We start from the raw sequence: 26,886 nt of genomic DNA, 5'->3' as shown, positions 1-26,886 counted from the left end.
AGCAGGCCAGTGACTCCCACCACCTGGGGAGGCTTAAGAATTTGTGTGACAGAGGGGAGGCAGATGACCCAGAAACCTGAGTTCTGTTCCTTGTTGTACTTGTTTGTGGTAATTATACAGAGCAAGGCTGGCAATTTGGATACCACTGAGGTTGTTGAAGCCAAGACTCTCCTGTGATGACCCTGGTGCAGAAGCTCACTGAGAGACTATTACAAAAAGAAAAAAAAAGTCAAATGTTTGGATTGGTTGTTGCAGTTATCTTAGGAATCATAGCATTGAAGGCCACAGCAGCAACAGCTGGAGCGGCGCTTTGGAAAGGTTTGCACCCCAATAAACCTCTCCACTGGCACAATAATCCCAATCAGACCAAGTCAAACCAAATTAGAAAACGCCCAGGTTGATTGGATACTAGTGTGCCCAGGTGGCCTTCCAGGCCCTTAGAGAAGGAAGACCAGGAAATCACGTGTTTGTTCTCTGAGGGCAGTTTAAATACCCTGTGGGAGTGGTCTTGAGCATCTTTGGGGAGGGGGTCACTGTTTGGCAGGCTTTCTCAGAGGTGGAGTCTGGACTGAGGCAACTCCCAGGGGAGGGGGCTTGGGATGGAACTTTCCACCCAAACATTCCAGACTCTTTGGGTATAGGGGGCCCAGGGGCTGGAGTGAAGCCTTAACCCAAACAGGCTTCATTAAGATAGTCAAACTGCTGAATTCGTTAGAGACTGGCATAAACATTCAACAGAACTTTGGACCAAACAAAAAAAATTGATAATGAGATAGTAAATAAATAAATCAGCTGAGTTAAGGCAAGCTGTTAATTTTGTTAGGATAACAGTTAAAAATTTTGAAGGAGCAGATAAAATTAAAATGTGATTAAAATGTATCTTCTTGTTGTATTTAATGAAAGCAAGTATGATTGGGATAAGGTCAAGATACATTTGATGGGTCACCCTAATTCTTCTTAAATGGTCTATGATTTACAAACAAATATGGGGACTTTTACAAAAATGTTACCTGATATGACAGGAATGGATAGTATGTAAAGTCTTGCAGATACCATAGCATTAGTCAACCCTAAGAATCATTTTAATGAATCTCGTATTGTAGCAGGTGTTGCTCTTGTTCTATCAATAATAGCCTTATTTGTTTTAAAATGTGTTTTGGCCTACTCATGTAAGATTGTAAAACAGATGGATAAGAAAAAGCTGTATATACTATGAGGCTTTGTAACCTTCAAAATAATAAAAATTTTGTATAAGGGAATGGGGGATCCATGGCATAATGTCTGGCTAGCCTGGTGCTGTCAGCCATAAAGCCCCACTGGAGTCAGCCTAGTTCTGGAGTCAGCACACAGCCCTAATCCACTGTTTGTGTTACAGATACCTTTTGTTGCCCTGTGTGAACCTTGTCTGAGAGTTTCCCATGGATACAAAGCCTATGCAAAACTTAGTTTAGAGAAAACCCGAAAAACCGTGGTACCTCATCTGGCATTGTATTTTCAGAAACTTCATTCAGGTTGTTTTAATTATATGGAAATCTGCTGGATAAGTGTAAATATAGCAAAAAGTAAAGATGCCAACAGGGGAAGTGCTTCAGTTCACCGAGCCTGAGCCCCCGACAGAGGCAGAAGTTAAGTTTATTCGCAAGTGTCTCTGATTTTTCATTTCACGGACCAGTGTGTACCCACACACCCACGCCAAGTTACATGTGACAGGGTCTAATGTCTAGAAGAAAAGTTCTGGATGCCTACAATTCAAACGACTCCTTCCTTTTAAAGTTTGAAGCGAGGCATGATGGCTTTTGCCTCTAATTCCAGAATATGAGAGACTGAGGCAGGAGAATGGCCAGAAAGTTAAGGGAAGCCTGGGTTACATGTAATGCGTTCCAGGCTAGCCTGGGAACCAAAAGCAAAATAAAGAAATAAAAACCCAAGCTGGAAGGGAATGGAGGGACTTCTCAACACATAGCCATGATGGCCTTTAGAGTGGGAGAGAAGAGCATCTGAAGAGAGACATCATCTCTGTGTGAGGAGAGCAGACGATATGCACACACAGAGCAGGAGACAAGGCACTGAGAGCTGAGACGGGGGATCTGCTGGGCAGAACCGCAGCAGGAACTCAAGTGATTGTAGATAATGAAATGTTTATGGCAGACACTAATCTACCTGGTTATGTATTCAGCTCCCCCAAGCTGCACATAGCAGCTGTAGAGAAAAGGGGAGGCAATTATCTAATTTTTCCATGAGGGATGTGGGACGGCACTAAGCAAAGAACTGTGAACACAGGAAAGCTGAACCAACCGAAATGACACCGCGGAGAGAAAGGAAGATTGGTGTGCACTGGCATGACAGGAAACTCAGAGTGTTCATAAATGACCCCGAATCCAGTGGGAGAACGAAACAGGAAGCTTTGCAGAAACAGCTGGGTCAGGATGGGGACTTCACCTGTGGTCTGCGCTTCAGTAATCAGCTGTGGGATGCCTTAGGACAGATGTGGTCTTTAATTTTTAGAAATGGAGTAGAGATATATAAAGTATTAGTTTTCCCCAAAAAATGCACAAGAAAATGAAGCTTTCCACAGAAGTGTCCCCAGGTAATGGGCATCTTTGGCATAGGTGTGTGTACAAGAAAGAGCTCCCACAGGGCGTTGGTGGTGCACACCTGTAATCTCAGCACTTGGGAGTGGAGACAGGTGGATCTCTGTGGGTTCAAAGCCAGACTGGTAAATAGAATAAGTTTCAGGGCAGCCAGAGCTACACAGAGAAAAAGAAAGAAAAGAAAAGAAGAGAAAAGAAAAGAGAGGAAGGAAAAGGAAAAGAAAGGAAGGAAAAGGGGAGAGAGGAAGAGAAAGAGAGAAAGAAAAGAAAAATGGAAGGAAGGAAGGGAGGGACGGAGGGAGGGAGGGAGGGAGGGAGGGAGGGAAGAAGGACTCCTTTCAAGGGCCCCTGATTCCATTGAAGCTTAACTGTCTCCATTTTGATTCTGACAGTGTTCACAGCTGGTATGCTGTCCAAATTGACTATGTGCTGTTGCTTTTCTGGTTTTGTTCTATCAATTATTGTGATTGAAAACATTTGAATATGATCATGGATGTGGCTGTCATTCCTTATTGCTATAGCAGGCATATACATCCCCCTTCATATTTTGAAGCTGTGCTATTAGGAGTGAAGGACCAAAGCCCCTCCATTTTGCCCTCTGCCTCCATCTTGTATCTTGTGTAAGCTATTTCCTGTAAAACACTCCAGTTCTCAGAAATGGCTAGGGGCAAAAGTAACAGGGTAGCCATCTGGAAAGAACAGACAACCACAGAACGTCCCCACCTGAAGGTCAGCCAATAAGAAAACTTGACAAGCAACAGGAGAGGCTCAAAAATAAAATTTGTGAAAAGTCCCTAGACACAAGCCAATTAGGACTGAACCTGTCACCCCAAACCCTGCTAATGTAACTTTTCTGGTTTTTGCCTTTAAACAGTGCCTTCTAGAAGGGCAGGGTGCCTCCTCTCGCTGCTGTGCTGATGAGGTCCCTGCCGGCTTGAATACGTGTACACAATAAATCTTGCTTTGCATTTTGGTAAGTCAGTCTCCCTGGTGGTCTTTTGGGGTTTCCACAGACTGGGCATAGCAAGGAGTATACTCTGAGTTTGTTTCAGTTTTTAGAGCTCTAAATGAAAAAAAAAAAAAGAGGAAGAAATATGATTTGTCCTAGGTATGGCGGAAATGAAGGTTTATTGTAGCTATGAAGGAGAACATAGCTTGTGTTGGAGACAGGGACACCTAGAGAGACCAGAAAGATCATAAGACAAAGCCATGTTGGGAGAAGGGGAGAGGAAGGGAGAGGAAAAAGATGGAAACCAAGTGTAGCAGCCAGGGGACCCAAAGGTATGAAAGCAAGCAACAAAATGGCTAGATTATACAGGGGAGAGCAGCCCAGCCCCTGGGCTGGAGAAGTTTAGGGTAGAGGGCAGGGTACGCCAGCCAGGAGGGCCCTGAAATAGGTAGGGACTTGACAGAGCCCACAAATGTGGGTTTGTTCCACCTTGACCAAAACTCAGAGAGTTCAGGCCTGTTCTTCCTCTCAAGGTTATTAACAGATTTGTCTCTGGGTTTTGACTAGGGTGTGGTTACTTAATGCTTTGGGTATTTGAGAAGATGATCATTTAGTTTGGTGAAAAGGTCTTTTGTCCTCCCCTTCTCTTTGAATTGGAGTATATAAAGCTTATAAAGAAAAGTCTATGGGCAGATTCAATATTCACTGTGTTGTCCTCCTGACCATTCCTTGTTTCTATTTATTTTGTATCTCTGTTTTTTTTCTGCCTAACATTTCTAATCCAATGCTCCTACCATGAAGGAACCTATGAGGCTGGACCCCTTGTTAGTTCCCAGCTGCTCAACCCCGAAATAATCACACAGAAACTGTACTAATTAAATCACCGCTTGGCCCATTAGTTCTAGATTCTTATTGGCTAGCTCTTACATATTAATTTAACCCATTTCTAAAAATCTGTGTATTGCCATGTGGCTGTGGCTTACCGGCTAAAGTTTCGACGTCGGTCTCCGGTGGGGCTATATAACTTCTCTCCTGGCTCCTCCTCCTTCCTCCCAGCTTTCAGTCTAGTTTTCCCCACCTACCTAACTTCTGCCCTACCACAGGTCCAAAACAGTTTCTTTATTCATTAAAGGTAATCACAGCATACAGAGGGAAATCCCACATCAGACCCTGACAGGGACTGAAGGATGAAGGGAGAACCTGAAGTCCAGTATCCACTTTGATATGCTAAACAGGCACCTCAGTCTCTTGTCCCAGTTTGAAACCTAGAAGGTTTCACTATACAGTCCTAGGTGGACTCCATCTTACAGACATCCGCCTGGCTTTGCCTCCCCATTGCTGGGATAAAAGGCATGATCTACCACACCCAACCAAGCTTATTTTCCCTTGATGAGCCCTCTTTATTTTCACTGGCAATGTTCTTTGTTCCCCATCTGCCCCGATTTTAAAATTGATGTAAGTCTTCTTTTGACTATTGTGAGGATGGTTACTTTAATCTGCTAGATTACTTCCTTTTAACATATTTTCTGTAGTTAACACAAGTTGGGTCTGCTTGTTTTCAAATCTCACCTGACACTGTATTCTTTAGGTGTTTCAATCATTCACAATACATTTAATGTGGTTGATTATTAGTCTTACTAGGATGGTCTATTCTTTTGACATTTGTTTCCATCAAACCCTGGCATGAAAAAGAAGTTTTGTGTAAATATAAGCAACAACAAAAGTGATTTTGGATGTTCAGTAGTGTCATGCTACCATGGAAGTGTGTTTTTCTCACAAAAGCTAAACACACTTTTTGTTTAGGATACATTACGTAGTAGTCATTCAGGCTTCTACATGGGGTATATGACTATCTAATGGGCCGTTCTGGCAATTCAACTCGATGTGGTCCTCAGTCACATCTTTCTACCTAGAAAACAGGGTCACTGAATCCTGGAAGGGTCCAGCATATAATGGATGTCTCTGATGTAACCTGCCCTTCCTCTCCACGTTTAAAACCAACCAATTATGTAGTTCAGTGTTTTCAAATTTATCAGCTAGGTGGAATCCTTCTACAGTGGGTCTCAGGCAAAGCGTCCTCAAAACAGTTATGTACCAATCTGATCTTATTCCAATTCTGTACTTTATAAACTTAGACTCAGCCAGGCAGTGGTGACTCACACAGTTAACCCCAGCAATCAGGAGGCAGAGGCAGGCAAATCTACGTGACTTCGATGCCAGCCTGGTCTACAAAGGAAGTTCCAGGACAGCCAGGGCTACACAGAGAAACCTTGTCTTGGGAAAAAAACAAAAACAAAAACAAAAACAAAAAAACCCAACAACAACAACACCTTTAGGCTCGTCTGTACATTGCACAGGAGAGAAAATACATTACACTTAGAACTCGGAAGTACCATTGGAACACACCAAGGAGCCTATGCTTTAGGCTCGCAACCCTTTGAAAACTTCCTCCAACCACTGGGCTGGGCTCCCAGACGGGTGATCTAGGTTGTACGCCGGGATTTCTCAAAGCTTCGGGCTTCCCGGGGGCTCCGCACGCGAGGACTCCATTTCCCAGGAGTCACAGCGCCGGAAGTAACCGATAGACTTCCGGTTTCCTGGCGCCGCTGCCGCGAAAGGTCGGAGCCTTCTAGTTGGAGGAAGAAGTTGGCGTAGGCGTTGTTCTCCAGTGAGTAAGGCGGGAGCCAGCGGGCTGGGTGTGAACGGTGGTGTGGGGTGGGTGGATGGTGATGTGTGCGAGTGTGTAGGGATGGTGGTGTGTGTACGTTTTTGGTGTGGTGTGTGCATGTGTGCATGTATGTGCATTTACACACCTCGATGTCTCCGATTGTCCGTGTCAGTGTTCCAGTCGGATCTGCTCCTGCTTTCTCTCACGGCCACAGCGGCTGAAGCAGAGGACCAGGCTGCGGTGATGAGAGGTCAGGGACGCAGTCTGAAGGGGAGCTGCCCCTGAGGTCCAGACTTGAGCGCGGGGCGCGCATTTGAGGCCGGAGGCGCCTCCCGGAGTCGCCTAGGAGCGCAGCTACTTGTTGAGTCCGTAACTTTCTCAGCGTTCCAGCCGCCGTGAGTGTCGTGGAGGTGAAGGAAAGTGCTCACTAGGATGTGTCACTAGGATGTGCAGTCTGGGATCTCGTGCCTGCTCAGGCTCCCCGCGTCGGCCGGTGTTCACAAGGAGGGCCCGGAGAAGAGTGCGGGCCTCATCGCTACACATCTGAGATTCAAGAGTGAGTTTGTGCTTTCTCTCTCTTTGAAAAATGAGCTTTTAGTTTTAGAATATAGAGTTGTCAGTAAGTGAGGTAGGAATATGTAAATCGATGCCTCCACCATTGTGCCCCTTACAGTGTCCCCTCCCTTTCCACCTAATAGTCACATGATCGTTTTGGAGACCCTTGACATCTCTTTACAATCACTCCCTTTCTCCAAGATGTCGAAGATGGGTACCTCCGGGGGTTTGCGTTTGGGCTTTCAAACTCCGATTTGGTAAACAGGATACTATTTCGATGAGGACACACATCAGGTGGTCTTTTATTTTTAAAGGCTTTGTTTTCAAAGCAGGGCAAGAATGGCGGTGGTAGCTGATTTCTGTTCACTCCTGAGAATTTCCGTAATGGGAAAGGGATAGCACTTAAATTTTCCATCTTTGAGAGGTAATGCTTTTCAGGGTGTCTGTGTATAGAAACTGGTAACATTAGCCAGCTCCAGATGGGCAGTGCTGTGGTTGAACGTGGGGATGTGGCTATGTGGTATCTCTGCTGGGATTTTGATTATGTCCCCTTCTGGTTCTCTAGTCATGAACAATTGTAAAGAATGACAGTTGTAAAGCCTGTTAGTGCAGTGCCAGCCGTATGATAAGGATCTGATGTGTTTTTGTTGTTGCTTTATGTGGTCATTTTCAGTTCTTTCTCTTCAGTTTTTTGTAGTACAAAAGAGTGCTAAAAATAACGTGATTACTGGCTGTATTTTAAAGAAAGTTACTTAATTACAACAACAGAAAAGCTAGACTTTACAGTGTCCACTTTAATCTCACCACTGGGAGGCAGAAACAGGAGGATTTCTGTGTGTTCATGGTCAGCTTAGTCTCCATAGAAAGTTCCAGGCTAGCTGGGTTCCACAGTGAGACCCTGTCTCAAAAACAACAAGGAAATGAAAATATGCTAACGTAGAACAGAGAGTTTTATTTTTTAGATGAAACGGTGATTGTTTCCAATGACTTGTAGACTTGTTTTTCTTGTGGGGTGTGGCTGCCCTCACATGCCTTTGGCCACAAGACACCTCTCTGGCGTACCTGAGGCCCTTGGGTTATTGTGGATAACAAATGAATACACAGTAAAGAACTGAAGTCATGAGGGCATGAGATACTTTACTTTAGAGAGACATAGAGAATAGATTAGGGACCTTGGTATGAGGAAATACTTTACCTGAAAAACAACCCTGCCTAAGGGTCAGTAAATATGTCTTTGTATGGCTTTTTGGGTCTTAGGTCATCAGATACTGGACCTTCTTGCTGACACACAGGACTTAAAATTTCATCTCGGAGTGGCCTCTTTCTTCAAACGGCCTATGCAACACAGAACACCCGACAGGTAGTTACTTTTATTCAGAATTCTGTGGGTGGCGTTATGTGCACATAAGCACTGATGCCCGCAGAGACCAGATGATTAGGGTCTGCTGGAGCTAGAGTGACAGGCATTGGGAGCTGTAGGGGAATTGAACTCCTGACCTCTGGAAAAGCCATCCCAGCTCCCAGCTGCTGAACCATCTCTCCAGCCCCAGCATTTTCTTTTTGTCTTTGGCTTATTTCTCTCATTTTCCTTCATACTCAACATATTGTAGTAAATGGTTGGATATCTTTCCACTGTGCCCGTGAACCTCAATCTCGATTTGCTTTGTCCACTCATCTCTTGGTGGGGTGGGGTTGCTTATTACAGCTGTGTAAGCTCTGCAGGAATAAATGCGGGACTGTAAGTGTCTCTTGGAGACACTGATTGTAATCCCCTTGTGTCTCTGCTCAGCAGTGGGATTGCTGGATCGTGTGCCAGTTCTAGTTGTAATTGTTTGAGAACTCGCCAGATTGTGTTCCACGATGACTATTGATGTGCATTCCCTCCAGTAATGTGCTTTCTCCTACACTTTCTCCACGTAATATTTCTTTCAGAAAATGGGCACTTTTTAAATGTTTTTAAATGTTTATCAATTACATACATACATATATATATACATATAAAATATGTGGACATATATTACAATTATAATTGTTTTGGCTGCATGCCTGTGTGTGCACTGTGTATAAGCCTGGTGCCTCAGGAAGCCAAAAGAGGGTGTTGACTCTCCTGAAATTGGAGTGGGAAATAGTTGTGAGCCACCTTGTGGGTGCTGGGAATCAAAGCCCATCCTCTCCAAGAGCAAAGTGTACTCTAGCCCTGGGCTATCTCTCCAGCCATCTGATAATGGGCATTCTTATAGTCGTGAGGAGGCCGCTCCGCTCTTTGGGACTTTAACCTGTATCTCACTGTGCTTATTTTTCATATACCTATTATCAGCCATACTGATGTTCCATGTGAAGAAATGTGTGTTTCTGTGGTTGCCTGTTTCTTCATTAGTGTGTGTCCGTGTCAGGGAATTGTCTGCATTCCTTCGCTGTGCAGTTTAGGTGTTAACTGTGTCAGAGGTGTGCTTTGCAAATACTCTCTCCCGCTCTCTGGATTATCCCTTACTCTCGATGGTTTCCTCTGCTGTGTGAAGGTTTTAGCTGATGTAAATCCCATCATTTGTCTGTTTTCCTTCTGTCGCTTGTTTTAAAGTAACACCCCAAATGTCCAGTGTTGTGGACGATTTACTGTATATTTTTCAAGTAGTGTCAGTTTCAGTTATTAAATTTTAATCTGTTTTGATAATTATATCAGCATGGTAAGGTTGAGAAACCCAGTTCAAGAAGGCCTTAGGATACCTGAGTTAAATTTAAAATTATTTTCTGCAAAATAGCCCATAATATGGAAAGAGTGAATAAAATCATACTCACCTATTGTGACAGCGTGGTTTGCAGCTAATTCTCTTCATCAGGATTCATGGCTATTGGTACAACATAAGCCGTGACCATGGATGAGTGAAGGTACTCAGGAAAGTACTCCATGGTGTAGGATTCCATTTATGAAAAGTGGGTTCAGACTGCTGAACACGGCCTAAGGATTGCACTGCAGACCTCCTGCCGCCCCCCCCCCCCCCCAGCCTTGCTGTGCCTCACTCAGCCCTGAGTTTCCAAAGGACTTTCAGTTTGGATGCTGTCAGCCCTGTCAGCCCTGAAGGTGGGGTTCCAGTAGGAAGACCTGCTCACAGTAGGAGGAAGGACCCCGTCTAGGCTAGCTGGAGCTCAGGATGGAAGATGGGATCCCTTCTGCCGACATCTTCTGGAGGAAGGCAGACGGGCTTATGCTCTGCACGTCCACGTTGAGCCCTTGCGCAGTGGTTGTCAGGGTTAGGACAGAATCGGCTTTGTGTAGACTCCTGTCTGCTTCTGCTTCATGTCGGGGAGGCCATGGGAGAGGAGTGTGAGTGGGGATGGGATGTTTGAGAATAAAGGAGTCGATGAAATCATGGTGTCATAAGTCAGTCTGGGAACATCACGTGACAGTCCAATGCAAGGCTTTCTTTTTGTCCCGCAGGGAGAATCCTGAAGAAGAATGGCCAGCTCTGGTTCTCAGGACGTGGTCTGTGTAAGTTGACATTCTCTCTTTACATAAGGTGGCTTCCAGGTTAGATGACTCTTTGCTGTCTTTCTCTTGTGAAGCTTCCCAAGGACCCGGAATCCTCCAGCCCTGTCAACCCCATTACAGTGAAGGTTGGAAGGTCAGATCACTTCCTGTCTGGCCTGTTTCCAGCTGCTTCTGCAGTTTTCTCTAAGTGCATTCCTGCACACCTGCTCTCTTCTGCCTGTGGTCAGGGAGGACTGTTGTTGCAGAGGGGCCACAGCCCCACAGGGAATCAGGGTCTTTGGGGGTTTCAGACTGTTGAGGTGATGGTCTCCTTTGACTGCACTGCACTGCAATGATTGACATCTTTGGTGTTTTCAGGCTGATGGCACAGGGTTTGAGAGCGAATGGCCTTGGTGCATGTGTGTGACGAGGTGACCTCTGAGGGACTTTAAGAGAGAGTTCAGTGATGAGAGGGAAGGTCATCCAGGCTGTGATTGGGGGGACTGTAGTTTCCAGCGTTCAGGAAGCCTGAGACATCTGCACTATCTTGGTAGAATGTTGGCTTTTGATTTTAAGGGAAAAACCCCTTAAATCTAATATGCCAGCAATATGGACTCTTGTGTAGTTTATAAAAATCATTCTTGTGACAAAAAGTCTTTATATTATCACATGATACCATAATAAACTCAGGGACTCACACTGTTTCTTAGGTGTCTTACACAGAGCCTGGGTGACAGTTCTCTTTTGTGCTGTAACTGGAAGGCTGCAGATGGAATGGAAGCACACATTTATTGGATGTGTAGGGGGGCCACAGTCCTCCTTTCCTGGGGGAGCTCGTGCAGTCAGGTGCCTTGAGCATCTCCATGTGGCTCCTTCCCACCCTTGAGTTCTTTCCCTTCTGTTTTTCCATCTTGAACACTTCTCCAATCTCACTCTACTTGTGTTTGTGGTTTCAGGAGTCAGTGACATTTAGGGATGTGGCTGTTGACTTCTCTCAGGAGGAGTGGGCCTGCCTGGATGCTACTCAGAGGATCTTATACAGGGACATTATGTTGGAGACCTACAGAAACCTTGTCACAGTGGGTAAGGCCATCTGTCCCCATGAATGGGGGGTGTCCTCTACATTGTTGGTTTTTCTCACTCTGAATGAGAAGACAGGGCCTTTTTTCCTGTGGTAGCTGAAGCTGGGCCTGGTGGCCCCATGCCTGTCATTCCTTCACTCAGAAGGCTGAGACAGGAAGATTGCTGTGAGTTCCGGGGTAGCCTTGTCTACAGGGTGAGGCCAGGTTTCAAACAAAACAGAACAAATAAACAGTGAAATAAATAAGGAAATAAATCAATAAATGAAATTAAGGACTACAGAGATTTTTGTTTAAGAGAACTGACTGCTCTTGCAGAGGACCCAGCCCTCAGCCCTCTGTAACCCCAGTTGCAGGGATTCTGAAGGCCTCTTCTGGCCTCCGTGGTCACCATCGTACATGTGGATAGACACATGGGCATAAAATAAAATGAATTTTAATCATTAGAATTTTTAAAGAAGAAGCTGAGTCCCTCTTTCTTAAAGGAGTAAAGTGGGATTTCCTTAGTTTAAAAATAGGAGCTTCATGAAACACCTGCCTTCTGTCCATACCTTAGAAATCCTCTCAATGAGCTCCGGGTTCACAGAGAACCTATCTCTAAAAACAAAGTGGGGAGCAATCAAAGAAGACACCTCACATTGCTGTCTGGCCTGTGCACAGACCCATGCATGCATTACACACTCTTGTACACACACCCTCATAAGAACATACATACACTGCACATGTGTGCATACAGAATTAAATACAAGAGCTTTTATAATTTACTTACTAATGAGTCAATAGAAACGATTCAGAATAGAAGTGGACACATTCTTTTTCCCTTAATGAATACTTCCTTTACCTGCTTTGTGGTGGAAGTTTCAAACTCTGAATTTTTCATTTTCATCGATTAAATCTGTTACAATGAGGTGTTAATGTGAATGAAGCTAACATAATTAATAATAACGATAACAGTTTTCTTGCCTGGGGATGTAACTCAACGGTAGAGCACTGGTCCAGCATGCTCAGGTCCTATTTCCATCCGCAGCATTACTAAGTAATAAGTGGAAGTGAAGAGAAATGATGCTTTAGTGTTAGTCTCACAGCATTCAAAGTATTTCATCTTAGTATCAACCCTATCCAATAGATATCACCAATTCAATCTAAATTATTATTATTGCTATTGTTGTTGTTATTAATTGCTTTTTTGTTGAGGCCAGGTCTCATGTAGCTCAGTGGCTTTGGACCTGTCATGAAACTAAAGCCAACCTTGAACTTCTCATCTGCCTGCTTCCACTCCTCAGGTGTTGTGATGACATGTGTGCCGCTTTTTCCAGTTTTTAGATGGGATAATTGTACATAGCTTCTTATGGGACTTGCCTAAACTAATGGCCCATTATTACTGAGCTGCAGAGACAGGGTTTACAGTGGACAGTGTAGCCTAAATGTTCATGTTCTTACCCACTATATATACTCTCTCCGTATGTGAGAAGATCCTGTCTGCATTTAAATGAGATCAACATAGCCCCTCCCCCCCTTTTTTTGAAACAAGTCTTGCTAGGCAGCCCAGACTGGCCTGGCTCATTCCCCAACTGCTCGGCTTATAGACATGATCCACTATACTGAACTATAGAGACCTTTTTAATAAATAAATAAGTCTGTATTTTTAAAAATCTGCACATGGTGTCACCTGCCTTTAATCCCTGCACTTGGGCGGCAGAGGCAGGCAGATCAAGAAAGTTGCAGGTCAGCCTGGTCTACATATTGAGTTCCGGGACATCCTGGGATAACAAGAGAGGCCGAGTTTCAAAGAAAGAAAGTCTCCACATGTGTCATTTTTCCTTTCTTTTAAGTGGGAAGTTCCATTTCCAAACCCGATCTGATCACCTTACTAGAGCAGGAGAGAGAGCCCTGGATGGCTGTGACGGGAGAAGCAGACAGGCCCAGCCCAGGTGAGTAAGAGGAAGGGGCTGCAGCATTGCCATCTCAGCGTGTGGTCGGAGAGGTCCCCATGCCTGACCCGGGGTTGACACACTCCCTTCAGAGCACCAAGGCCTATGGAAGAACGTGCCTGAGACCTGGGAAGGAAGTCAAGGTCGTAGCAAAAGCTGCCACAGGGGCTGCCAGTTCAAGTCACTAAGTTGTTCTTCCCTTGTACTGGAGCAGTCACCCTCTCTCTGTCATTTTAAATGTATTTGTGTGTGTGTGTGTGTGTGTGTGTGTGTGTGTGTGTGTGTGTGTGTGTACAGGTACCCAAAGAGGCCATAAGAGAGCGTCAGATCCCCTGGGGCTGGAGTTGCAGGTGGCTAATATAACTGCTATCAAACCCAGGTCGTCTGGAAGAGCAATCAGTCTCTTAACTGCTGATCCATTGATAAGACACTTGAACACCAGTGAATGCAGTAACATGGTGAGGCATTGTAGCATGAAGAATAAAAACCCAGAGACAGAAATTGGAGTTCATCCTGAAAACCAGAAAAGCAGAGTAGCCAAGCCACTGGAGAAGTCTTATTTCTGCCAATGCTGGGCGACTCTAAACTAAGCAGACTAAGCCTCCCTCTTCTTGCATTTTATATTCTGTCTAGTGCTGGAATTAAAGGCGTGTGGCTCCACCTGGATCTATTTCTGCATTGATCTTGTGTAGTCCAGGGTGGCCTGGAACTCACAGGGAACCATCTGCCTCTATCTCCCAAATCCTGGGATTAAAGGTGTGTGACACCATTGCCTGACCTTAGTGGCTTCACCTTTGCCTCTGGTCTCAGGCAAGATTTATTTATTAGAATACAAATAATATACCACTATAAGGCATAGTACATATTCTAATTGCATGTCTTCATAGTGACTCTAATCAGGGTGTGATGGTGTAGCCTGTGCTCTCAACTGCAGCACTGGGGAAGTTGAAAAGGCAGATCCTTTGTCTGGCTAACAAAGGATCAGCCTAGTTTACCTGTCAATCTCCAGACCAATGAGATCCTGACTCAAAAAGAGTAGCTGGACAAGCAGGGAAAAAATATGTGAGCACACACAGCACAGCCTCTGCCTAGTTTGGCGTGGGGCTGTGGTAGTTCTTCTTGGTTGTCCATTTGGCTACGTCTGGAACTAACTAAAACCCAAGCACCTGGGTACACCTGCAAGAGACTTTTCTTAGTTAGGTCATTTGAAGTGGGAAGACCCACCTATTTTTGAGGTGGGACAATCTATCTTAAATTTTGCCCCATCTTTTTGTTGACATGCTGTAAAAAGGATGTGGAAGAAGGAATCTGTTGCCTTTTGTCTGTTTTCCCTCACTCGCTGGCAAGTCCATTCCTTCACTGGCATGGGGGCCTACTTCAGAATCCAGCATGTACCGAAAGTCACCTGGGACATCCCGCCTCATGGAGGAAACAACCACTGGTTTCTTGGACTTTGTATTGCCAGACAGCCATTGTTGGACTAGCTGGATCACAGTCTGTAAGCCACTCTCATAAATCCCACATATGTAAAAGGAACAGTTCTGTTCCTCTAGAGAACCCTGACTAATACAAGGTGTACACAAACACACACACACATGTAATGTTTGGAAGGTGGAAGCAGGAAGATCAGAACTTCAAGGTTATCCTCAGCTACATACTGAGTTTGAAGCCAACCTAGGCTACTTGAGACTCTCTCAAAACTTAGAGGGGCTGGAGAGACAGTGCAGTGATTAAGAGCACTTGCTACTTTTACAGAAGACCATGTTTTGCTTCCAGTACCCAACATCCACACTGAGACTTGCAAATGCCTATAACTAGTTCCAAAAGATCTGATGCTCTTTTTTGACCTCCTTGGGCTCCAGCCATGCAAATTGTATACATACATACATACATACATACATACATGCATGTCTGTATAATGGGAGCCTTTGGGGTCCAGCCCTGTGACCCTTTTAGAATTCAGAAGGGGTGTAACAGCAAGTGAAGGATCGTAGATTATCTGAGGGTGAAATAATTCTCTCATTATGTGCTTTTCCGAATCTTCTCTTTATTTTGCCGCTCTGCAAAGTTTTCAGTTAATAGACATCACACACAATCAGCAATTCTTTGGCAATAGCATGGTTACAAGGCTTGACTTTCTCAGGTCATAAAACAGATAAGGGCTGATCAGTGCCAATAACTGTCAGCTTATTTTATGGCTCAGGGGAGGCATGGCTTGTAAAAATCCCTGGCAACTCTAAGAGGTGAAAAGGTCAATTAAGAATTGAACTTAATTCTAAGAAGGGAAAAAGGGATGTCACAGATGCCGTGGCACAGATGTGTGTTCACATGGGTCCATTGAAAGAAAACTCAGACACTTGATAATGAACTTAGCCTTTTGAGGCTGCAGGGATCCCCAGTCTCGGTGGACTGAAGCACCCTCCCTTCACCCAAGGCATTTTTGTTTTTCTCCATATGTACAATTAAGCCAGTTGATTTTCGTATGCTCAAAACAACCTGAATGAAGCTTCCAAAAGTCCAAGTGCAAATTCTTGATTCATTGGGTATACCATTGGGTTGGTAAAACTCCCCCAACCAAGTTTTGTAGAGACTTTGTATCCTTGGGAAACTATCAAACAAGATTCACATAGAGTGACAAAAGGTATCTGCTAAACAAAGGATGGGTTTGGGCCAGTTGTGGGGCAGGGGGGTTAGAGCTGGTTTCTGATTCTCCGGTGCCAGGCCAGCAGGAAATTCTGCTGCCAAGGGGTGTTCTTGTACTGTACAACATCCTAGGTGTGACTAATTAAGCTAGAAGTTTGTAATCGATATAAGAATGAAAAGGGGAAAAGGGTAGCCACGCCTCTTTCTCCTGGCACTCTCTTTGCTTTCTGGACCTGTAGCCTGTAGCGTCAGGGTAGCTATGGCAACGGGTGTAAACTGAGGAAGGAAACCTTGAGGCATTTGTTCTACATTAGCATTTTTGCCAGATGTTAGAGGCTCAAGGGGACCTCTCAGATCTCAGTTACATCTTTCATCCTGAGCAGTTAGAACAAAGGGAAATCTATAGTTATAGTCCGGGACTAATTGTGCTGTTTATTCCCATGGTGCCTGTGTCTCTCTAGAGCTGGGTTAAGACACAAGCAGTTAATTTCCTAGACTAAGATCTTGTACCAGTAAATCGAGGCAAATGTAAGTACAGAATATGAATAGCCTGTTAAGGTTAGAGCAGGGTTAACTGAAGCTGCACTTCCCCGTATTGGCTTCTGGTGGATTCAGGAATCCGTCCCCCTCATCTGTGAGGGCTAGGAATCAGCAGACTCAGACATGCCTTAGTTTCATCGTTGACCCTGTCTGTTTGCCAGACTCTTCTGGCCAAATGTCCTGCCATAGAAGATAATTGCAGAGAGCTGACTTCTAAGTTTGTCTCAGGGGATGGAGCAGAGATTTCACTGCGAGAACAAAGGTTTTTGACCATGTGACTTACTTTCACACCAGGGTCCCACAGTGTGGGGTAAAGTCACCCAATATACCAGTATATGAGAACAATTGTGCCCAGTAATTGATTAATCCACTGCTCAAGCTTTTGGGACAAGTCCCATAGAGAGGGAGACTACTCTGGGTTCATGGAGATTCGCACTGAAGAGCAGCTACTATTCAAAAGGCAGTATTCCCGGTGCCTCGGTCTAGGCAGGCCTCCATCAGAATGCATGGTTCTGTGGTTGACCTTTGACCTGATTTGTCAGCCGAAGTGCCACTGCACATCCTGCAAACCGCAGCACAGGCACTCACGGGAACACAGAAAATGAAAATAAACGAATCATTTAAAACAAATAAAACCAAATTACAACCTCAACCACAGAACCCCCCCAAATAAAACAGCTTTAAGAAATGTTATCTAAATGTACTAATTAAAGACTTGCTTCAGGTGCTGTGTTTTCGTCTACAACTACATGCTTAAATACTGTTTGTTGTACTATTTGATGGTGAGTCATTGATATGATAGTTGATGCTAAGTATTTTCTGTATCTCCTAGTAAGATATCATCCACAAATAACATTACATCAATACTAATTAATCAAAACAAAATATTCTCATACTAATAACATTTTATCTCAGGATCATCAGAAGTAGTTTTCCTTATGAATTTTCTATTTTAAATAGCATTTTGGGGTTGATTTTAGTTTTCTGGATGTTTCAGTGTCCAACATCTTTATGGATTTATTATTGGGTCTCCTTAGTCTTTTTTCCCTCCTTTTATTGAGATGTATTTATTCCTCACATAATAAGAGCTGATTATGGCCTCTCCTCCCTCTGCTCATTCCAGTTCCTCCCCATCTTCTCCCCCATCAGATCCACTCTTTTCTGTCTCTCTTTAAAAGCAGGCTTCTAGGAGAAAATATAATAAGCTAAAACAAAAACTAAGACTTTGGAATTAGACAGAACAAACAGAACATTGTGCAAGTAGACACATGAAACAGAAACACATTTGTTTACACACTCCAGAATTTCATAAAAATACTAAACTGGAAACCATAATAAATTTGTGCACAAAGGACCGGGTACGTTTGTGTAGTGCAGACCGTGTGCGTGGTACTCAGTATGTGAGATCATAAGAACTTTGATCATGGTGACTTAGAGGCCTTGTTTTCTTGGTGTCTTCCATCTCTCTGGCTTTTACATTGTTGGTTTCTGCCTCTTCAATGGGGTTACCTGAACTTTTATGGGAGAAATTTGATGGAAACATCCTTTTGGGCTGAGGGTCTCAAGGTCTCTCATTCTCTGCATGGGTCTGGCTGTGTGGGTCTCTGGACTTGTTTGCAGCTTCTGCAGAAGGAAACTCCTCTGATGACAGCAAGAATGTCATTAGGACCCATTTTGTTGCTTTGTCTTTTGCTTTTGTGTTTCTCGAACAGTAATATTTAGTTTGACCCTAGAGGTTCCTGGGCTGTCTGGTTCCATGTTCTTAAACATTCAGCCAGTGTTAGGAATGGGTTCTATCTTGTAGAGTGGGCCTTAATGAAATTACATATTGATTCTTTGTTTCCACAAACTTTCTGCCTCCGTGGCCCTGGTATAACTTGCAGAAAAGACTACATTCAAGGGTTTGTGATTGGCTTGGTGTTTAAGTTTCTCTTCTGGTAGTGTGCAGCATGTCTTACTGTACCAAAGTCTCTGGAACGTGGGGGCACATGCTCTCTGTAGGCACCAGCTCGACTTCTTCATGTTCAGTGAGTTTTGTGGGTGTTGTTCTCAGCTTTGTGGGCTTGCCATCAGTTTGTGACGACAGCCTAAGTTGTTTGGGGTCCCATGACACCTGTTTGGTGGATAGCTCAATTAGGCACTGGAACCTTCGTTTAGTGACAAGATACGCTCAGTTGGGATTCCGTCTCCCCCATTATTTGGCTATTTCATTCAGGTAGCCTTCATATATGTGTTTATTTTAGGACGTTCCTACTGTATTAGATATCCATACTACCCCTCAAATGGCCCTAAAGTTTAGGTATTCTTCTCATAATTCCTCCCTTGTTCCCTCTCTCTCTCTCCCTCCCCTATTGATCCTCCCATTTTAGCGCCCCATCCATTCATAACTATCTATTCTGTTTGCCTTTTCTAAAAGATATCTATGTGTCTGCCCACCTGTCTCTTACTCTATACCTAACCCTGCCGTTCTATCAAATGCAGGTTGATTAGTATTGATTTAACAGCTAATATCATAGAACTGAATACATACCATTGCCATTTTTGTCTTTCTGGGTCTATGATACCCCACTCAGAATGATTTTTTTCTAGTTCCATCCATTTGCTTTTGAATTTTATGATTTCTTTTTGTTTGTTTGAGACAAATTTCTCTGCGTAACAACTCTGGCAGTCCTAGAACTATCTTTGTAGACCAGGCTGGCCTCAAAATCACAGAGATTTCCCTGCATCTGCCTTCTGAGTGCCGGGATTAAAGGTGTGTGCCACCACCGCCTGGCTATTTCTGACTTCTTTATCAACAATCAGGTGTCTGTGGGTTTGCGGATCAATGTCTGGGTCTTTAGTATGGTTCCTTGATCAACTTGTCTGTTTTTATGTCCCTGTCACACTCTTATTACCATAGCTCTCTAGTACAGCTTGAGATTGGGGCTAGTGACTCCTGCAGTTCTTTCATTACTCAGGATTTTCTTTTTTGTTTTGCTTTAGTTATCCTGATTTTTTTATGTTTGCATATGAAGATGAAAGTTGACCTCGCCATATCTGAAAAATTGTGTTATTTTGATAGTGATTTTGTTGAACTTGTTGATTACTTGTGGTATGATGTGATGGTTGTGTTTATATTAATCCTACCAAGCCATGTACATGGGAGATCTTTCCCATGTTTTATGTTTTTTTAATACAAGTCTTTCAGTTCCTTGGTTAGAGTTACCCGAAGATACTGTATATTATTTGAGGCTCTTGTAAAAGGGCTGTTTCCCTGACCTTTTTGCCTCTTTCTCAGTCCATTTGTCATTTGTACATAGGTGGTGTCTTAGGTGTTTCTATTGCTGTGGAGAGACATTATGGCCACGGCAACTCATATAAAGGAAAACATTTAAGTGAGTTGGTGGCTTACATTGTCAGAGGTTCAGTCCATTATCATAATGGGGAATTGCCGCTGGGCATGTGGCAGCATGTATGCAAGCATGTTAACTTAGAGGTAAATGAGAATTCTACATCTTGCAGGCAACAGGAAGTGAACTGAGACAGTGGGTGTGGCTTGAGCATAAATGAGACCTCACAGCCCACTCATACAGTTACACACTTCCTCCATCAAGGCCGTACCCACGTCAACAAAGCCATACCTCCAAATAGTGCTACTCCCATTGGGGACCATTTACTTTGACACTACCACAAGTGGGTTATTGATTATTGTGAATTGATTTTGTATCCACCTTTTTTGCTGAATATGTTTGTCAGCTGTAGGAGTTTCCTAGTGGAGTCTTGAGGGTCACTTGTGTATACTGTATCATCTGCAAATTGATATACTCTGACCTTGTCAGTTTGTAAGCCATTCAATTGTTTTATTGCTCTGGCTAAGACTTTGAGTACTCTACTAAATAACTATGGAGAGAGTAGACAACCTTGTCCTGTTCTGGACTTTGGAATTGCTTTGAATTTTTTTGTATTTAAGTTGATGCTGGCCATGAACTTGCTGTACACTGCTTTCATTATGTTGAAATAACATCCTTTGTATCCCTAATCTCTCCAGGATTCATTCTCTCTCTCTCTCTCTCTCTCTCTCTCTCTCTCTCTCTCTCTCTCTCTCTCTCATGACTTTTTGAGATGGGATTTCTCTGTGTAACAACCCTAGCTGTCCTGGAAATATCTCTGAGGAACCAGTGGGCCTCGAACTCACAGATATCCACCTGTCTCTGCTTCCCAAGTGCTGGAATTAAAGATGTGCACCACCACCACCTGGTCCTCCAGGACTGTTATCTAGCTGTGTTGAATGTTGTCAAAGGCCTTTTCCACAGATGATGAGATGATTGTTTGGCTTTTGTCTTTCAGTTTGTTTTTATGGTGGAATTGCACTTATCAATTTACGTATTTTGATTCATCCCTGCATCTCTGGGATGAAGTCTACATCATGGTGGGTGATCTTTTTGATGTGTTCTTTATTCATTTTGCAAGTATTTTATTGAGAACTTTTGCATCTGTATTCATCAAGGAAAATGGCCTGTAGTTTTCTTTGTTGTGTTTTTATGTGGTTTGGTTATCAGGGTGCCTGTAGCCTCCAGAAAAGAATTGGACAATGTTCCTTCTATGTCTGTTTTGAGGACTAAATTGAGTATTGGCCTGACCTCTTCTTTGAAAGTCTGGTAGAACTGTACACTAGAACATCTGGCCTTAGGCCTTTTTGGGTTGGGGGTCTTTTAATTACTGATTATAGAGATTATAGGTCTGTGTAAGTTGTTTACCTCATCTTGTTTTAACTTTGGTAAGTGGTATGTATTGGAAAGCTGACCCATTTCTTTTTTCAAATTTGGTCAAGTAATGCTTTATCTTAGGCCCCACTGATTCTCTGAATTTCCTCTCTGTTGTTATATCCTTCTTTTATCTCTAATATTGTTCATTGGATCTTCTTCCTCTGCCTTTTAGGTAATTTAGATAATGAGTTGGCAGTCTTACTGATTTTCTCAGGAACCAACTCTTTGCTTTGTTGTGCATTTTTTCTTATACTTACTGTTTCTATTTTACTGAGTTAAGCCCTGAGTTCATTATTTCTTAATTTTTTCTTTTTTATTCTAGAGTTTTCCGCTGTAGTATTAAGTTGGAGTATGAGATCCTCTCCAATTTCTTTATGTTAGTACATATGATCTTTTAATATTCTTTCTTTGTCCTGTACATTTGATTTCTTATGTCTTTTTTTATTTGGTGTTTTGTATGCTTCTTGTGCCCTATGTAAGTATTACATTCTTTACATTAGGGGACTTTTCTTCTATGATTTTGTTGGAAATATTTCCTGTGCCTTTGACCCGACTCTCTTTTCCTTCCTCTGTTCTTATTCCTAGATTTGGTCTTTTCATGGTGTTCCAGATTTCTTGGATAATTTGTGTAAGAATGTCTTTAGCTTTACCATTTTCTTTGACTGAGCTGTCCGTTTCTTCTATCATGTCTTCAATGCCTGGCATTCACTCTCCCATCTCTTGTATTCTGTTCATGAGACTTGCTTCTTTTTTTTAAGTTTTTTTAAAGATTTATTTATTATTTATACAATATTCTGCCTGCATGTACACCTGCAGACCAGAAAGAGGGCACTAGATCTCATTATAGATGGTTGTGAGCCACCATATGGTTGATGGGAATTGAACTCAGGATCTCTGGAAGAACAGCTGGTGCTCTTAACCTCTGAGCCACCTCTCCACCCTCTGAGACTTGCTACTTAGGTTCCCTTTTTAGTCTCAGAACTTTTCCAGATTCCCTTAGCTTGGTTTTCTTTATCGATTTTGTTTCTACTTTCTTTCAGGTCTTAGACTGTTTGATTCATTTCCTTCCACTGTTTGTGTTTTCATAGATTTCTTTAAGGCATTTCCTCATTTCCTGCTTAACGACCTCTATCATATTCATAAATATCAGATTCATATACATAAATTCATTGTAATGGCTTTTAAGGGGGGGCTATGTTATAGTACTCAGAGCCTGCTGCAGTAGGGATGTTGGATCTAGTGCTGACAGGCTGCTGTGGCTGTTGCTGTGTTTTTACGCTGGCATCTAGGCATCTGAGTTTGAGAAGGTTGTAATTCTAGGTGCTGATATCTGGTCTCGTCTTTGTTGGGTGAGTGTTTTGTTTCTTGGCTTTTGTTGTCTTCTCTGGTTCTTAGGAGAGTATGGTAGCTGTGTGTTGTTGGTAGGGAATTCTTGTGGGATCCTGATAGGTGTGGCCACTGGGGCTCCAGGTAAAATTTGTTTCTATGTCTTGGAAGCTGACACTTAGAAATGGGGATGGAGGTTGTCAAAGGGTCCCACAGGAGGGAAGAAAGCAGACACTCCACTAGGATCTGCTCAGTCCCTAGGAAAGAGGTCAGAGGGTCAGGAGACACCACAGGAGGCAGCTTCTCTATCTAATCCACGCTGTCTGGGACTCATGACGCTGTTACTTCTGGTTGCCTGTTAATGGAATTATTACCATTGTCCACCACCACCGAGCTTTACTCCCTTTCTTTTTTAATAATTCCAGGCCCTAGCTAGTTTTCTTAATGCATGACAGATACTTGGTATTGTGTTTTGTTGTTATTTGTTTCAAAAAGCTTCACCAAAGCATGTGTATTTCCTGTAGTATGCATAAAGCATGTAAAATTACTTCAGTAGTTTGTTTTAATCTCATTAAGCAGACATGCCTTCCTGTTTCCAACCTATTCTACTGTAAAGAGTACTGTCTCACATAACTTTTGTTATTGCTGCTCTCTGTGCTGTTCAGTTCAGAAAATACTTTAGAGTTGGGCCGTTGATAAAATGGACTTTTTTATGTGTTTGTGTCTTGGGAAACTAAAATGTTCTTGCTTTTTCATTTTCTTTCAGATTTGGACTCAGATTCTGAAGCTCAAAAAATATCTCCAGACAATCATATTATAAATCTACCCAAAGAGAGCATAAAGCATCTAAGTAAAACTTTTGACCTCCAGGGCTCCAGTTTTAGTAATGGCCCCGACTGTAGTACATTCAAGGAACTACAGAGTTGTCAAAAGGGAAATGCTGACCAAACAATTAGTAACAAGGAAAAACTACCTCCTAACACCAGTCAGACTCTTGCTCACAATGTAGACAAAGCCCTTGAATGTCAAGAGTGTGGGGAGCGCTTTGATTGTAGGTCCACTCTTGTTCAGCATCAGGCTAGTCACACTGGAGAGAAGCCCTGTGACTTCCGTGAAGAAGATGCAAAGGCCTTGAAACCCCAACAGCTCACAAGACCTCAGAAGTCCCTCGGTGCTGAGAGACATTTCAGATGCGAGGAATGTGGTGAGTCTTTCAAGCATCTCTCCATGCTTCTTCAACATACGCGCATTCATTCTGCTGTGAAATCCTTTGAATGTAAAGAGTGTGGGAAAACCTTTAATCATCACTCAAACCTCATGCAACATCAGAAAAGCCACTCTGCCGAGAAACCGGGTCAGTGTAAGGAATGTGAGAAGGCCCTCGCTGCACTGGCACAGCTCGTCACTCAGATCCAGGACAGTCATACTGGAGAGAAGTCATCTCAGTGTAAGCAGTGTGGCAAGACAGTCAGTACAGGCTCATACCTTGTGAAACACCAGAGTGTTCACACTGGTGAGAAACCCTTTGAGTGTAAAGTATGTGAGAAGGCTTCTAGGCTTCAGTCGTACCTTTCTGAACATCAGAAAACTCACACTGATGAGAAACCTTTCAAGTGTAAGCTGTGTGGGTCAGCCTTCAGACGGAAGTACCACCTTACTGAGCATCAGGGTATTCATAGTGATGTGAAACCCTATCAGTGCAAGGAATGTGGGAAATTCTTCCGCCGACGTTCAAATTTTACTGTGCATCAGAGTATTCACACTAACATGAAACCTTTCAAGTGTAAACTGTGTGGGTCAGCCTTCAGACTTCAATCTTTGCTTACTCAACATCAGAGAATCCATACTGATGAGAAACCCTATCAGTGCAATGAATGTGGGAAACACTTCCGTCGACGTTCAAATTTTACTGAGCATCAGAGTATTCACACTGGAAAGAAACCCTTCGATTGTAAGGAATGTGGGAAAGTCTTTAGGCTTAATACACATCTCATTCGCCACCAGAGATTCCATAGTGGTGAGAGATCTTTTGAATGTAAGGAGTGTGGAGAGGCCTTTCGGCTTCTCGCCCATCTTAAGAGCCATCAAATAATTCATTCAAGTGAAAAACTGTATGAATGCAAGGAATGTGGGAAGTCCTTCAAGCGTGTCTCCACCCTTGTTCAGCATAGAATTACTCATGTTGGTGTGAAGCCATTTCAATGTAAAGAGTGCGGGAAAGCCTTTAATCGTCGCTCAAACCTCACGCAACATCAGAAGACTCACTCTGGTGAGAGACCCTTTCAGTGTAAGGAATGTGGGAAGTCCTTCTCTGTTCTGACACAGCTCACTCGGCACAAGAGTATTCATACTGGAAAGAAATCATTTAAATGTGAGCAGTGTGGGTCAGCCTTCAGACTTCATTACCAACTTACTCAGCATCAGAAAATTCATACCGATGTGAAGCCCTATCAGTGCAAGGTATGTGGAAAGGGCTTTGTTCGCGGTACAGGCCTTAGAATTCATGAAAAAACTCACAGCGATGAGAAGCCCTTTCAATGTAAGGAATGTGGGAAGGCCTTCCGAATTCAGCCTGAACTTACTCAACATCAGAGAACTCATACTGATGTGAAACCTTATCAGTGCAAGGTATGTGGGAAAGGCTTTGTTCGTGGTAGAGGACTTCGAATTCATCAGAGAATCCACACTGGTGAGAAGCCCTTTAAATGTTCGGAATGTGGGGAAGCCTTTCGATATGACTACCAATTTCTTGGACATTTTAGAATGCATTCTGGTAAGAATCCTTACGAATGTAAAGAATGTGGGAAGTTCTTTACTCGTGGTGAATACCTTAAAGCACATCAGAAAATCCACACTGATGAAAAACCTTACCAGTGTTAAAAATGTGAAAAGGCCTTTAGTTGAAAATGAAACTTTGTTTGGCATGCTAATGTTCGTGTTAGTAAAAAACCTTATGATTGTAAAGAATGTGGAAAGGCCTTTAGCAATAAGTCAGTGCTAGTTGTTTATCAGAGAATTCATGCTGGTGAGAAACCGTATGAATGTAAGAAATGTGGAGAAATGTTTAGATTGAGTTCAGTCGTCACTGCACAGTGAAGTCACCTGTCATTGTAAAGAATGTGGAAAGACTTCAGTTGGAGCTCAGGTCTTCAACATAAAAGATTCCATGCAGATGTGAAACCCTATGAATTCAAAGAATGTGGGATTATTTATAGAATCAGCTCAGTTCTTAAAGCTCATCAGAGAATCCTTATTGGTCTGAAACATTATGAATTAAAGAGTGGGAAATCCTTTATTGGAAATGGTGAGCTTATACAACATCATAACATCAGAAAATATGTAATCTTCAGGAGTCTTATGCATGTAAGGAAGGTGGACAATCCTTTGTATGGAAATGTTACTGAACTCATAATCCCAAGACTATGACTGAAAAGAATGTGGAAAGAACTTTAATTTGTCCTAGAATTGGTCAACATCAGAGTATTCATATATTCTTGATGTCAAGGACCTCTTTGCCAATGAGAATGTGGGACGTCTGTTGTTCATAGGTGATATTCTGTTGAGAATGTGTATAAACGTCAGAAGTAATAAGGTAGCCATCATGTTCTTGATTTAGTCTCATCTTGTTAATTATATAAACATAATTTCTCAAACACTACTCACCTAGGACAGTGAGCATAGGGAAAACAGTTATTGGAGCCGAGTTTCTCTGAGGCACCTTTTCACCATTAATGTTCCATGACTCCTGTCATGTTAGACTGATCATTTACTTTGGATTATGTTTTTGTTTTTTAGAGGCAGGGTTGCTCCGTGTAGCCCTGGTTGTCCTGGAACTCGCTCTGTAGACCATGCTGGCCTTGAACTCACAGAGATCTGCCTGCCTCTGCCTCTCCAGTGCTGGGATTAAAAGTGTGTGCCCCCACTACCACCTGACATTTACTTTTTGTTTATGTATAATTTGTTAATTGCGAACACAGTACCAGCCAAAGTTGTGGGGAAAGGGGTTCTAATAAATAAAAAATTCTTGAGAGAATGTTTGGTTCATTCCATTGTTCTGTTAAATATCTTTTACATTGTTCTCCCTCTTATTGGCATTGTTGTAACTCATATGAAAGGCAAAATTGTATTGCAGATAGTTTAGTAAAAACACCATGTATTCATCCACTATTAAATAACATCATTCTGGATAAAATCTGGTGGATGAAAAGGAATGTGAAAGGATTTTCATTGAGAATTCATTGAGAATCCATTTAATATTTGTGTGGAGATGTTCAAAACACAGCTGTTAAGTACTTTTTAAAGGCGTTAAACCTATAACTATTTTAAAGAATAATACCCTGAAATTTATGCTCTTTGCCCAGATGTTAAGGTAAACTATACATTTATAGCAGGG

At 42.9% G+C, this 26,886-nt stretch overlaps 1 protein-coding gene and 1 pseudogene across 1 annotated transcript; one reads left to right on the top strand and one right to left on the bottom strand.

Annotated features, from left to right (window-relative positions):
* LOC125404947 (transcription factor E2F6-like) overlaps window positions 1-6,751 on the bottom strand; it is a 30,171-nt pseudogene extending 23,420 nt beyond the window's left edge.
* Window positions 6,120-26,526, top strand: LOC125404416 (uncharacterized). The gene is made up of 7 exons (XM_087907354.1): window positions 6,120-6,208; window positions 6,381-6,764; window positions 8,021-8,123; window positions 10,200-10,250; window positions 11,186-11,312; window positions 13,141-13,239; window positions 23,260-26,526. The coding sequence occupies exons 4-7, from the start codon at window positions 10,218-10,220 to the stop codon at window positions 25,371-25,373; spliced, it is 2,373 nt and encodes a 790-aa protein (XP_087763480.1). The 5' UTR covers window positions 6,120-6,208; window positions 6,381-6,764; window positions 8,021-8,123; window positions 10,200-10,217; the 3' UTR covers window positions 25,374-26,526.
* The last annotated feature ends 360 nt before the right edge of the window (window positions 26,527-26,886 follow it).

The sequence above is a fragment of the Myodes glareolus genome, chromosome 1 (assembly GCF_982192425.1).
Source record: "Myodes glareolus chromosome 1, mMyoGla1.1, whole genome shotgun sequence".
Taxonomy (NCBI): domain Eukaryota; kingdom Metazoa; phylum Chordata; class Mammalia; order Rodentia; family Cricetidae; genus Myodes; species Myodes glareolus.
This window is presented reverse-complemented; position numbering and strand designations above follow the sequence as displayed.